Source organism: Ranitomeya variabilis, chromosome 2, assembly GCF_051348905.1.
Source record: "Ranitomeya variabilis isolate aRanVar5 chromosome 2, aRanVar5.hap1, whole genome shotgun sequence".
NCBI lineage: Eukaryota > Metazoa > Chordata > Amphibia > Anura > Dendrobatidae > Ranitomeya > Ranitomeya variabilis.
The window spans coordinates 988,813,696-988,826,089 of record NC_135233.1 but is presented as its reverse complement, the minus strand read 5'-3'; the positions used below and the strand labels follow the sequence as shown (position 1 = coordinate 988,826,089).

General features: G+C 42.6%; 1 protein-coding gene across 7 annotated transcripts in view; it reads left to right on the top strand.

Moving 5' to 3' along the window:
* Positions 1–7,633, top strand: part of FARP2 (FERM, ARH/RhoGEF and pleckstrin domain protein 2) — a 120,511-nt gene extending 112,878 nt beyond the window's left edge. For 3 of the 7 annotated variants that reach the window (XM_077291002.1, XM_077291004.1, XM_077291003.1), the window contains exon 28: positions 6,453–7,633. In XM_077291002.1, the coding sequence (XP_077147117.1) occupies positions 6,453–6,543 (91 nt within the window). In that variant the 3' untranslated portion in view covers positions 6,544–7,633. The remainder of the gene's footprint in view (positions 1–6,452) is intronic. The other 4 variants (XM_077291000.1, XM_077290999.1, XM_077291001.1 and 1 more) reach the window with 3 other exon arrangements.
* The last annotated feature ends 4,761 nt before the right edge of the window (positions 7,634–12,394 follow it).

Sequence of the window (12,394 nt, the reverse complement as noted above, 5' to 3'; positions counted from 1 at the left end):
TTTGTATTTTAGTTTTACCCACTGTGTTCAGTGGCATTTAGTGACACCTATTAGAATTCACAATTACTTATAAGCTGATTTATCAGTGTGGCTTTAACCATGATTTGCCACTATAGATCTCTGGGGTTTCTACTCAGGCTGTATTTGCACATAAGGAGGTTGGTGCATTCATTTTAATTTTTGTTACTGAAAAATCTAGTTGAGGATCCAATACGGAGGAAAAGTATCAAAGAAAGACTTACTTTTCTACTTGTACCCACTATTTACTTCCGCAGATCTGACTTTTGTAAGTATGTGAAAGCTGGATCACATCCCGGTGTCGCTCAGCATTCCCAGAAATATGTCATGGCAACACAAGATCTATTACTTATAAAAGAATAAAAACATGACACAAAGAATTAGTGGAAGAAAAATGGCCGTGATGTTTATTTAGGGTTATCCAATAAAACACATAACTTTAATTAAATAAACTCATATAAATATCCAGATTCCAATAAACCAAATCCAATCCGCCCAAACAAATGGGCGATTTTCCCGCCAATAAAACACCACGACAAGGACATAAAAGAGGGAGGGTGGGTGGGATCTTCTCTTCTTCACCGCAACGGCGGACTGACAGCTGTCCATAAAAACTGGGTCTTTATATAGTATAAATAATCTGCCCAACAACCAAATTCTCCAATGGAAAGCCGTTAAAAAGGCGCCAAAGACACCAGCTGGAACTGGTTCTTCTAAAAATAGCATACCTAGGCCAACTGACATGGCCATAAAATTAACCCTTAAAACCAATAGGGCCATAATAATAAACCAAATCTCTAAAGATCTGTGCAGCCATGAGACCCCCCCTGTATTCTTTTTTGACTTGCGGGGGGGGACTATCATGGCAACACAAGATCTATTACTTATAAAAGAATAAAAACATGACACAAAGAATTAGTGGAAGAAAAATGGCCGTGATGTTTATTTAGGGTTATCCAATAAAACACATAACTTTAATTAAATAAACTCATATAAATATCCAGATTCCAATAAACCAAATCCAATCCGCCCAAACAAATGGGCGATTTTCCCAAAAGGCCAAGCCTCAAAGAGGCGAGGCCCCCCCCAAACCACACAGCCACTTTTCTACCATTGTCTGTAAATTCAAATTAAAAATGTCTAACCCGATGTCCGATAAATGGACCAAATCATTCCTAAATAGTCCAGGCAAAAAGCCCTCCAGCTCCTCGTGTCTGAAGGAAAAACCACCAATTAAAGGTAAAAATTTACACATATTCCTATTAACTCTTTTGCGAATTTTATCCAAAAATGACAGCTTACTGTCAGACCACAAAAATCTAGGTATTATCTCCGAAAAAATAAAACCAACCGAAGGGAATAACTGTTTAAGGTTGCAAATGTCCGATCTCATGAGAGCCAACAAATCAAGAGTTTTAATCCTACCAAGGTCATTACCTGCGAGATGAAAAATGACTATGTCTGGAAAAGGGAAAAGTTTAATATTTTTCTTAAACTGATAACAAAAATTGGACCAACACATGCCCCGAACACTATGCCAATAAATTTGAACGTCAGTAGTATTAAAAGAAAGATTCTCAGAATACACTCTCTGCCTGGCTCTCTTCTCTGCCCAAAAAATGAATGAGTGTCCCATAATCCAGACTATGATAGGACCTGAAAGGTAAATGAAGAATTAGTAGTCATATAGCTCGTGGCGAACATACAATTTGAATCTTCTAGAATCCCATCTACCCAATTTCTGAATCAAAGCATCATCCAAACCCGCTCGGGATGCCTCAGTAGCAGCACCTATACGAAATGAGTGGGAAGTAATCCGTAAATGTTGACAATTCAAAAAACATAAGCATTTTTTCAAAACGGCATTAAATTGAAATATTGTGACTGGAGATCTGTCCATATGAATAAATAAAGAGCCTTCGCTCTTAGGCCTTATCAGGAGCCAGCGCTTTAAACTAGAAACTGGGCAGATTGCTGGCACAGAAAAAGAGTTGACTCTCAGCCTAGACCCCCTGCCTAATTGGTCAGTCTTTGATTTTCTAATAAATAAGATCAAAAACGAACCCTCAATACTGACGTCAGCGAATAGCAAGCCAGAAGGCTCTGTTTTCTTAGCTGACACCACTTCACCAACCCTTAATGCTCCAAAATATGTCAATGTAAAAATTGCATGAAACAGCGAGCTTTCCTCAAGAGAACTACAAACCTTTGAAAGAACTAAACATAAATCCTGCAAAAACGAAAAAGTGATCGGGCGTCTAGAGTCTGCCTTAAAATTAGATCTCTTCAGACCCTTTAAAAATTGTTTTAAAGGAAAGAAACCGGTTAAAGGGGGGCTACCCCTTAATTTAAGAAAAAATGACACCCCCGCGAGGGACTTGGCTATTGCTGCATAGGAAAGGCCTAGCTTGGCCAGAGATTCAGCAAACCTGAGGCCCGAAAAAGCGCTAGATGAGCTATAATCTAGGTTGTTCAATATACAAAAATTCACCCATTTATGCCATGCGGCCGAATAATCAGCCCATGATCTGCCAGAAAGCGAGTTTTTAATATAGTGAGGAATCAGATCAAGATTAAATCCCAAATCGACTGAGGGTAGGGAGTCGGTTCCAAGTCTGCGACGGGTACCTGCGAACGAAAAATTGACTGCTCATGCCTAGCCAGGAAACCTGCAGAAACTGACCATTTGCTTAAACCCCGGTTAGCCTTAATCCAAATATTGCATTTCAAGCAAATGAAAACTAACTGCCTAATGATAGCCGAAGCCCATTTATTCTTTGAAGATAGGGTATTAATAGAGAAAATCACCCCTGGGTTTAAGGACAAAACGACAATTCTAGAATTTTTAACTAAAGGGCCCCATAGATAAAGCCCTAAAAAAATTACAAAAAGTTCAAAAACCATCTCAATGTTTGTAATATGACCTTCCATCCACTGGGGCGGCCACCGAACGGAGCACCAGTGGGATGACAAAAAAACACCACCGCCAAAGGTGGAGTCAGCTGCAAAGGAAAATGGGATAGAATCAGCAGAGACAAAAGCGGATTGCCAAGACGAATGTCCATTAAATTCAGAAAGGAATCTAAGCCAAACTTTAACATCCTCCTTCATTTCTGAAGAAATTCTAATATGAAAAGAAGGAGATGTTACACCTGTAGTCGCATCATATAGCCGCCTAGAAAAAACTCTCCCAAAAGGAATTATGCGGAGAGCAAAATTAAGTAGACCCAATAAAGACTGGAGTTCTTTTAAAGTCAGCTTTTTTCTACACAGACAATTATTAAGAGCATCAGCTAGTTTGGTAATTTTATCAATCGGGAGTCTGGATTCCATCTTAACGGAGTCCAAAGTTATTCCAAGAAATTCAATGGAAGTACAAGGAAAAACAGTTTTTTCGTTGGCAATAGGGACCCCAAAATAATCACACATTCTTAAAAATCTATTAAGCGTGTCCAAGGCAAGCGTGGAATCAGGGGGACCTATAAAAAGAAAATCGTCCAAATAATGCAAAATTTTGACATTGGGGGAATTAAATTCCAGAACCCAATGTAAAAATGACGAAAAAGTCTCAAAATAAAAACAAGATAAAGAAAAACCCATGGGAAGGCACATGTCAAAAAAGAAAAAATTCTCAAAACAAAACCCCAAAGAATTGAAACCCTTGGGATCTATAGGAAGCAGGCGAAACGCTGACTTAATGTCTGATTTAGACATGAGTGCATTAGCGCCGACAGACCTAAGCATTTCAATGGCAGAATCAAATGACGCATAGCTAACAGAGCAAACATCTTTATTCACTTCATCATTTAAAGATGAGCCAGGGGGATAAGATAAATGATGAATTAAACGGAAGGACCCAGAATCTTTTTTGGGAACTAAGCCTAATGGGGAAATTCGAAAATTCTTAAAAGGAGGGGAGGTAAACGGACCTGCAACCCTTCCCAGTTTTAATTCGCTAAAAATTTTATCCCTGGCTACATCCGGATTATCCGCCAGGGAAGGAAGGTTTCTTACAATCTGACATCCGATCCCTTGAAACGACGGGACAAAAAAAACCGTTCAAAAACCCGTCAAAAATCAATCTACTGCTCAGAAAGTCTGGGTATTTGTTTAGCCAATAAACCAGACTTTCCAGCTTCACTGGTGTCTGAGCCCTTTGAAACAGAGTCCCTGGAAAGTGTCTGCTGCGCGGACTGTTTTTTAAAACATCTCGACATAGAGTGTGCGTTTCCACAAAACGAACACTCATGCCGAAAACGACAATTATTGTTCCACTTACAGCCGGAATCATTGAAAGCAAAGCAGACACCTTTCTTAGGGACGACTGATGGAGCTTGTTTCAAAGATGCCTGTCTCTGAGGCAGCATTAAATTTATCCATAAACCGACATCCTTTACACCCCAGGAGAGGCCAGGATGAACAGCCAACTTTTGTCTAAAGGATTCATCATAGTTTAGCCAGGCAAAACCGCCAAAGTTGCGGTATGCCTCCAAAACTATGTCGATATGTTGAAACAATTTACTACATAACCCAGGGGATTTTTCGCCGAGAACAGCCGAATAGATGGAAAAGGCTTGCAACCAATTATTAAAAGATTTAATATGACCCCTTTTAGGGTCATCAACATCAGATTTATCATCACGCCTTTCAGATTTACTAGGCTGTTCCCTGCGAGGAAGAAGGGAAAACAAATCAATATATTGATTGCTCCAAATGATTTCTTTAATTGCAGGGCTTAAATGAAACCCTAAAGGAGAAAGCTCACAAGTGAGAGCTTCTTTGAAATAATTTTGAGGACAAGAAGAGGGAAACGTGATGTTTGAATTGCTAAGATTGACAGCTGAATGAGACGAGGATTTAAAAACCTCACCCAGCGTTTCTGACATCACATCCCTAATCATGTCCTTAATCTGAAGGTGAGAAACAGACAGGGGCACACAAATGTTCTCACCGCTACCGTTGTCTTGAATGCTGCGATCTGGTTGGCAGCCAGCGCTCCAGCCCTCCAAGCTGGGCGAGCGCCGCTGCATTCCGGCTGGAGAAGGCTGGCAGCAGACATCTGCTTGCGTTGCTAGAAGATCAGATGCAGGAGCAGGAATCTTGATAGAAGGTGAAGCCATTCCTAGTGGAGCGCCTGACAGAGGGGTTTCAGCAGCGCTTTTACGGCTGCACCTCACCCCTGCTATGCCGGCGCTCCCAGATGACGCGGCCGACGCTGGTCTCTGCGCCCCCGATATGCCGGCGCTCCTAGATGACGCGGCTGTCGCTGGTCTCTGACGCGGCTGATGATCTCGCGCTGGACTGCGCGATCTCGTCTTCCTTGAGCGGGAAGATCTCCTGGCCGGAGCTTGAGCACGCCGGCGTGGCTGTACAGATGACCGCGGAGCTGAAGACGGTGGCGCTGCAGGACCTGGAACTCCGCTGAATGACGGTGAAACAGGAGCGACTTGCAAAGAAGACTCTTCATCAGACGCCGGTAAAGGAGGGGGGGAGACGGCATCAGTAGCTACCGGTTCAGGTTCTATAGCCAGGCAGCTCCTCAGCCAATCTACCCCGCCCTCCGAGCTGGCTCTGGCGATCAGCTGCTGTACCAATGCTTCCATCACAGAGGATCTTCTCTTCTTCACCGCAACGGCGGACTGACAGCTGTCCATAAAAACTGGGTCTTTATATAGTATAAATAATCTGCCCAACAACCAAATTCTCCAATGGAAAGCCGTTAAAAAGGCGCCAAAGACACCAGCTGGAACTGGTTCTTCTAAAAATAGCATACCTAGGCCAACTGACATGGCCATAAAATTAACCCTTAAAACCAATAGGGCCATAATAATAAACCAAATCTCTAAAGATCTGTGCAGCCATGAGACCCCCCCTGTATTCTTTTTTGACTTGCGGGGGGGGACTATCATTACGAAACCGCTGTGCGGAATGTTTCAACATCATTACAATTTAAGGCTATGTGCACGCGTCAGAATTTCTTGCAGAAATTTCTTGAACAAAACCGGACATTTTCTGCAAGAAATCCGCATGCATTTTTTTTGCGTTTTTTGCGTGTTTTTTCCGGAGCTTCCCAATGCATTAAATAGCGGCAAAAACGCAAAAAATCCGCAAAATTAATGAACATGCTGCGTTTTTTTCGCGGAAAAAAAAGCATCATGTGCACAAAAATTGAAGAATGCATTAAAAATGATGGGATGCTTATGTATACGTTTTTTAAGCATTTTTTTCAGCGGAAAATGGACGAAAAAAAAACGTGAACGTGTGCACATAGCCTAAGATCTATATATATTTTATGTTTCAATGAAATATCAAAGCTTTGGAGTGCATAGTGTGGGCGAGTTATCATAGTCAGTGAGGTTTCTACACTTGTCTTTTACACGCTTTGATCAGGCTGTAAATTAGCTGATGACGTCCCTTGTCTTCTGTATCTCCAGGTGGATGGAAGTGATCAGGCGAGGAGTGAGCTCTCCAGGGAAGATCGGACACTTAACTGAGGATGGGATCATTGGTGATTTGACCCCTTGATAAACTAATTATAGCTTGAAATGAGGACATGTATATACAGGAACATAAACTGGCAATTTACAAAGAATGGAATCTGCATGGGGTCAGAAATGGGGCCAATTAGAAGAACATCTCTTCGGGTATTACTAAAGCAGAAAGATTACATTTACCCACTTGTTTTGAACTCTTTTCCTAAATTCCACTACAACAATGCAATCATATCGCAAATGATCCATAATGAGAAGACCGCAGCAACCTGAAAATCCATAAATCAAAACTCCTATTGCTTATTATTGTACAACTTCATAAGCCAGTTTGTGGGCTGCAATAGAAAGCACATATGGCTTATGAGTGGCTAGTAAAACTGGTTTCTACGAGAATAGCAGGCTGTATTCATAGTATTGCTCACAACCTACGCAAGTGAAACATCTATAGTAATGTATGTATTTAAAGGGACTTTACCAGTCCAGGCTGACAGTACTAAGCACATATTCTCAAATGGAATATAGCCCCTATTTTTTTTTTTTTTTTTAAATCACACCTTAAGGTCTCCTTCACAAGTCCATGTTTAAACAGATTTCCTATTCTTTTCCATGTTTGTTACACTTAAATGTTTCAAATTACCAAACAAATGTATATATTAGACAAAGATAACACAAGTAAACACAAAATGCAGTTTCTAAATGAAGGTCTTTATTATTAAGGGAAAAAAGAAATCCAAACCTACAGAGCCCTGTTTGATAAAGTGATGTCCTTTGTCACAACACTGCGAGGCACTGAGCTGTGCTAGCACATGCAGCTCACTGTCTCTGCTCCCTGGCATGCTGAACACTCGCTCCATGCCAGCGATCAGCGTGCCAAGTAGATTTAGCAGAGCTAGATTCGTAAAGGGACAAATGGATTATTATCTTCTCGTCGGAGAGGAATATTATTGTTTATTTTTTAAACTCTCTTACAGTTGACATGGGCATCAGAGGATTATCTTCACGTCGGGGACAGGTGAGGGATATGGTTGTTTATTATTTTAATTCTTTTACAAGGAGATATGGACTTCAGTGGATTGAGTATAAAGGTGACTTTGCTTTTTTATTTTTAACCCCTTCATGACCCAGCCTATTTTGGCCTTAATGACCTTGCCGTTTTTTGCAATTCTGACCAGTGTCCCTTTATGAGGTAATAACTCAGGAACGCTTCAACGGATCCTAGCGATTCTGAGATTGTTTTTTCGTGACATATTGGGCTTCATGTTAGTGGTAAATTTAAGTCGATAATTTCTGAGTTTATTTGTGAAAAAACGGAAATTTGGCGAAAATTTTGAAAATTTCGCAATTTTCACATTTTGAATTTTTATTCTGTTAAACCAGAGAGTTATGTGACACAAAATAGTTAATAAATAACGTTTCCCACATGTCTACTTTACATCAGCACAATTTTGGAAACAAATTTTTTTTTTTGCTAGGAAGTTATAATGGTTAAAATTTGACCAGTGATTTCTCATTTTTACAACAAAATTTACAAAACCATTTTTTTTAGGGACCACCTCACATTTGAAGTCATTTTGAGGGTTCTATATGGCTGAAAATACCCAAAAGTGACACCATTCTAAAAACTGCACCCCTCAAGGTGCTCAAAACCACATTCAAGAAGTTTATTAATCCTTCAGTTGTTTCACAGCAGCAGAAGCAACATGGAAGTAAAAAATGAACATTTAACTTTTTAGTCACAAAAATGATCTTTTAGCAACAATTTTTTTATTTTCCCAAGGGTAAAAGGAGAAACTGGACCACGGACGTTGTTGTCCAATTTGTCCTGAGTACGCTGATACCTCATATGTGGGGGTAAACCACTGTTTGGGCGCACGGCAGGGCTTGGAAGGGAAGCAGCGCCATTTGACTTTTTGAATGAAAAATTGGCTCCAATCTTTAGCGGACACCATGTCGCGTTTGGAGAGCCCCCGTGTGCCTAAACATTGGAGCTCCCCCACAAGTGACCCCATTTTGGAAACTAGACCCCCCAAGGAACTTATATAGAAGCATAGTGAGCACTTTAAACCCCCAGGTGCTTCACAAATTGATCCGTAAAAATGAAAAAGTACTTTTTTTTCCCCAAAAAATTATTTTAGCCTCAATTTTTTCATTTTCACATGGGCAACAGGATAAAATGGATCCTAAAATTTGTTGGGCAATTTCTCCTGAGTACGCCGATACCTCATATGTGGGGGTAAACCACTGTTTGGGTGCACGGCAAGGCTCGGAAGGGGAGGCGTGCCATTTGACTTTTTGAATGGAAAATTAGCTCCAATCGTTAGCGGACACCATGTCGCGTTTGGAGAGCCCCTGTGTGCCTAAACATTAGAGATCCCCTACAAGTGACCCCATTTTGGAAACTAGACCCCCCTAGGAACTTATCTAGATGCATAGTGAGCACTTATAACCCCCAGGTGCTTCACAGAAGTTTATAACGCAGAGCCGTGAAAATAAAAAATAATTTTTCTTTCCTCAAAAATGATTTTTAGCCCAGAATTTTTTATTTTCCCAAGGGTAATAGGAGAAATTGGACCCCAAATGTTGTTGTCCAGTTTGTCCTGAGTACGATGATACCCCATATGTGGGGGTAATCCACTGTTTGGGCGCACGGCAGGGCTCGGAAGGGAAGGCACGCCATTTGGCTTTTTGAATGGAAAATTAGCTCCAATCATTAGCGGACACCATGTCGCGTTTGGAGAGCCCCTGTGTGCCTAAACATTGGAGCTCCCACACAAGTGACCCCATTTTGGAAACTAGACCTCCCAAGGAACTAACCTAGATGTGTGGTGAGCACTTTGAACCCCCAAGTGCTTCACAGAAGTTTATAACGCAGAGCCATGAAAATAAAAAATAATTTTTCTTTTCTCAAAAATGATTTTTTAGCCCACAATTTTTTATTTTCCCAAGGGTAACAGGAGAAATTGGACCCCAAAAGTTGTTGTCCAGTTTCTCCTGAGTACGCTGATACCCCATATGTGGGGGTAAACCACTGTTTTGGCACACGTCGGGGTTCGGAAGGGAAGTAGTGACGTTTTGAAATGCAGACTTTGATGGAATGCTCTGCGGGCGTCAGGTTGCTTTTGCAGAGCCCCTGATGTGCCTAAACAGTAGGAACTCCCCACAAGTGACTCCATTTTGGAAACTAGACCCCCAAGGGAACTTATCTAGATGTGTGGTGAGCACTTTGAACCCCCAAGTGCTTCACAGAAGTTTATAACGCAGAGCCGTGAAAATAATAAATGTGTTTCCTTTCCTCAACAATATTTTTTTAGCCCAGAATTTTTTATTTTTGCAAGAGTAACAGGAGAAATTGACCCCAAAAGTTGTTGTCCAGTTTCTCCTGAGTACGCTGATACCCCATATATGGGGGTAAACCACTGTTTGGGCACATGCCGGGGCTCGGAAGGGAAGTAGTGACGTTTTGGAATGCAGACTTTGATGGAATGGTCTGCGGGCATCATGTTACGTTTGCAGAGCCCCTGATATGCCTAAACAGTAGAAACCCCCCAAAAGTGACCCCATTTTGGAAACTAGACCCCCCAAGGAACTTATCTAGATGCATAGTGAGCACTTATAACCCCCAGGTGCTTCACAGAAGTTTATAACGCAGAGCCGTGAAAATAAAAAATAATTTTTCTTTCCTCAAAAATGATTTTTAGCCCAGAATTTTTTATTTTCCCAAGGGTAATAGGAGAAATTGGACCCCAAATGTTGTTGTCCAGTTTGTCCTGAGTACGATGATACCCCATATGTGGGGGTAATCCACTGTTTGGGCGCACGGCAGGGCTCGGAAGGGAAGGCACGCCATTTGGCTTTTTGAATGGAAAATTAGCTCCAATCATTAGCGGACACCATGTCGCGTTTGGAGAGCCCCTGTGTGCCTAAACATTGGAGCTCCCACACAAGTGACCCCATTTTGGAAACTAGACCTCCCAAGGAACTTATCTAGATGTGTGGTGAGCACGTTCAACCCCCAAGTGCTTCACAGAAGTTTACAACGCAGAGCCGTGAAAATAAAAAATCATTTTTCTTTCCTCAAAAAAGATGTTTTAGCAAGCAATTTTTTATTTTCACAACGGTAACAGGAGAAATTGGGCCCCAATATTTGTTGCCCAGTTTGTTGTGAGTGTGCTGGTACCCCATATGTGGGGGTAAACCACTGTTTAGGCACACGTCAGGGCTCGGAAGGGAAGTAGTGACATTTGAAATGCAGACTTTGATGGAATGGTCTGCGGGCGTCACATTGCATTTGCAGAGCCCCTGATGTGCCTAAACAGTAGAAACACCCCACAAGTGACCCCATTTTGGAAACTAGACCCCCGAAGGAACTTATCTAGATGTGTGGTGAGCACTTTCATCCCCCAAGTGCTTCACAGAAGTTTATAACGCAGAGCCGTGAAAATAAAAAATAATTGTTCTTTCCTCAAAAATTATGTTTTAGCAAGTAATTTTTTATTTTTGCAAGGGTAACAGGAGAAATTGGACCCCAACAGTTGTTGCCCAGTTTGTCCTGAGTACGCTGGTACCCCAAATGTGGGGGTAAACCACTGTTTGGGCGCACGTCGGGGCTTGGAAGGGAGGGAGCACCATTTGACTTTTTGAACGCAAGATTGGCTGGAATCAATGGTGGCGCCATGTTGCGTTTGGAGACCCCTGATGTGCCTAAACAGTGGAAACCCCTCAATTCTAACTTCAACACTAACCCCAACACACCCCTAATCCTAATCCCAACTGTAGCCATAACCCTAATCACAACCCTAACCCCAACACACCCGTAACCCTAATTCCAACCCTAATCCTAATCCTAACCCTAATCCCAACCCTAACCCTAATCCCAACCCTAACCACAACTGTAACCCCAACGCACCCCTAACCCTATCCGTAACCCTAACCACAAGCCTAATCTTAACCCTATTTCCAACCCTAGCCCTAATTCCAACCCTAACTCTAATTCCAACCCTAACCCTAAGGCTATGTGCCCACGTTGCGGATTCGTGTGAGATTTTTCCGCACGATTTTTGAAAAATCTGCAGGTAAAAGGCACTGCGTTTTACCTGCGCATTTACAGCAGATTTCCAGTGTTTTTTTGTGCGGATTTCACCTGCGGATTCCTATTGAGGAACAGGTGTAAAACGCTGCGGAATCCGCACAAAGAATTGACATGCTGCGGAAAATACAACGCAGCGTTTCTGCACGGAATTTTCCGCACCATGGGCACAGCGGATTTGGTTTTCCATAGGTATACATGGTACTGTAAACCTGATGGAAAACTGCTACGAATTCGCAGCGGCCAATCCGCTGCGGATCCGCGGCCAATCCGCTGCGGATCCGCAGCCAATCCGCTGCGGATCCGCAGCCAAATCCGCACTGTGTGCACATGCCATAACCCTAACCCTACCCCTAGTTCTAACCCTAACCCTAGTGGAAAAAGAAAAAAAAATATTTTCTTTATTTTATTATTGTCCCTACCTATGGGGGTGATAAAGGGGGGGGTTTATTTATTATTTTTTTTATTTTGATCGCTGTGATAGAACCTACCACAGCGATCAAAATGTACTTTGTAATGAATCTGCCGGCCGGCAGTTTCGGCGGGCGCACTGAGCATGCGGCCGCCATTTTGGAAGATGGCGGTGCCCATGGAGGAGGCGGACGGGCACCGGGAGCCTCGGTAAGTATAAGGGGGGGGAGATCGGGGCACGGGGGGGGCGTCGGAGCACGGGGGGGTGACATAGGAGCACGGGGGGAGCGGACAGGAGGACGGGGGAGCGGAGCACAGGACGGAGGGGACTACGGGACAGATCGGTGGCTTGGGGGGGCGATCGGTGGGGTGGGGGGGGGGGTCACTT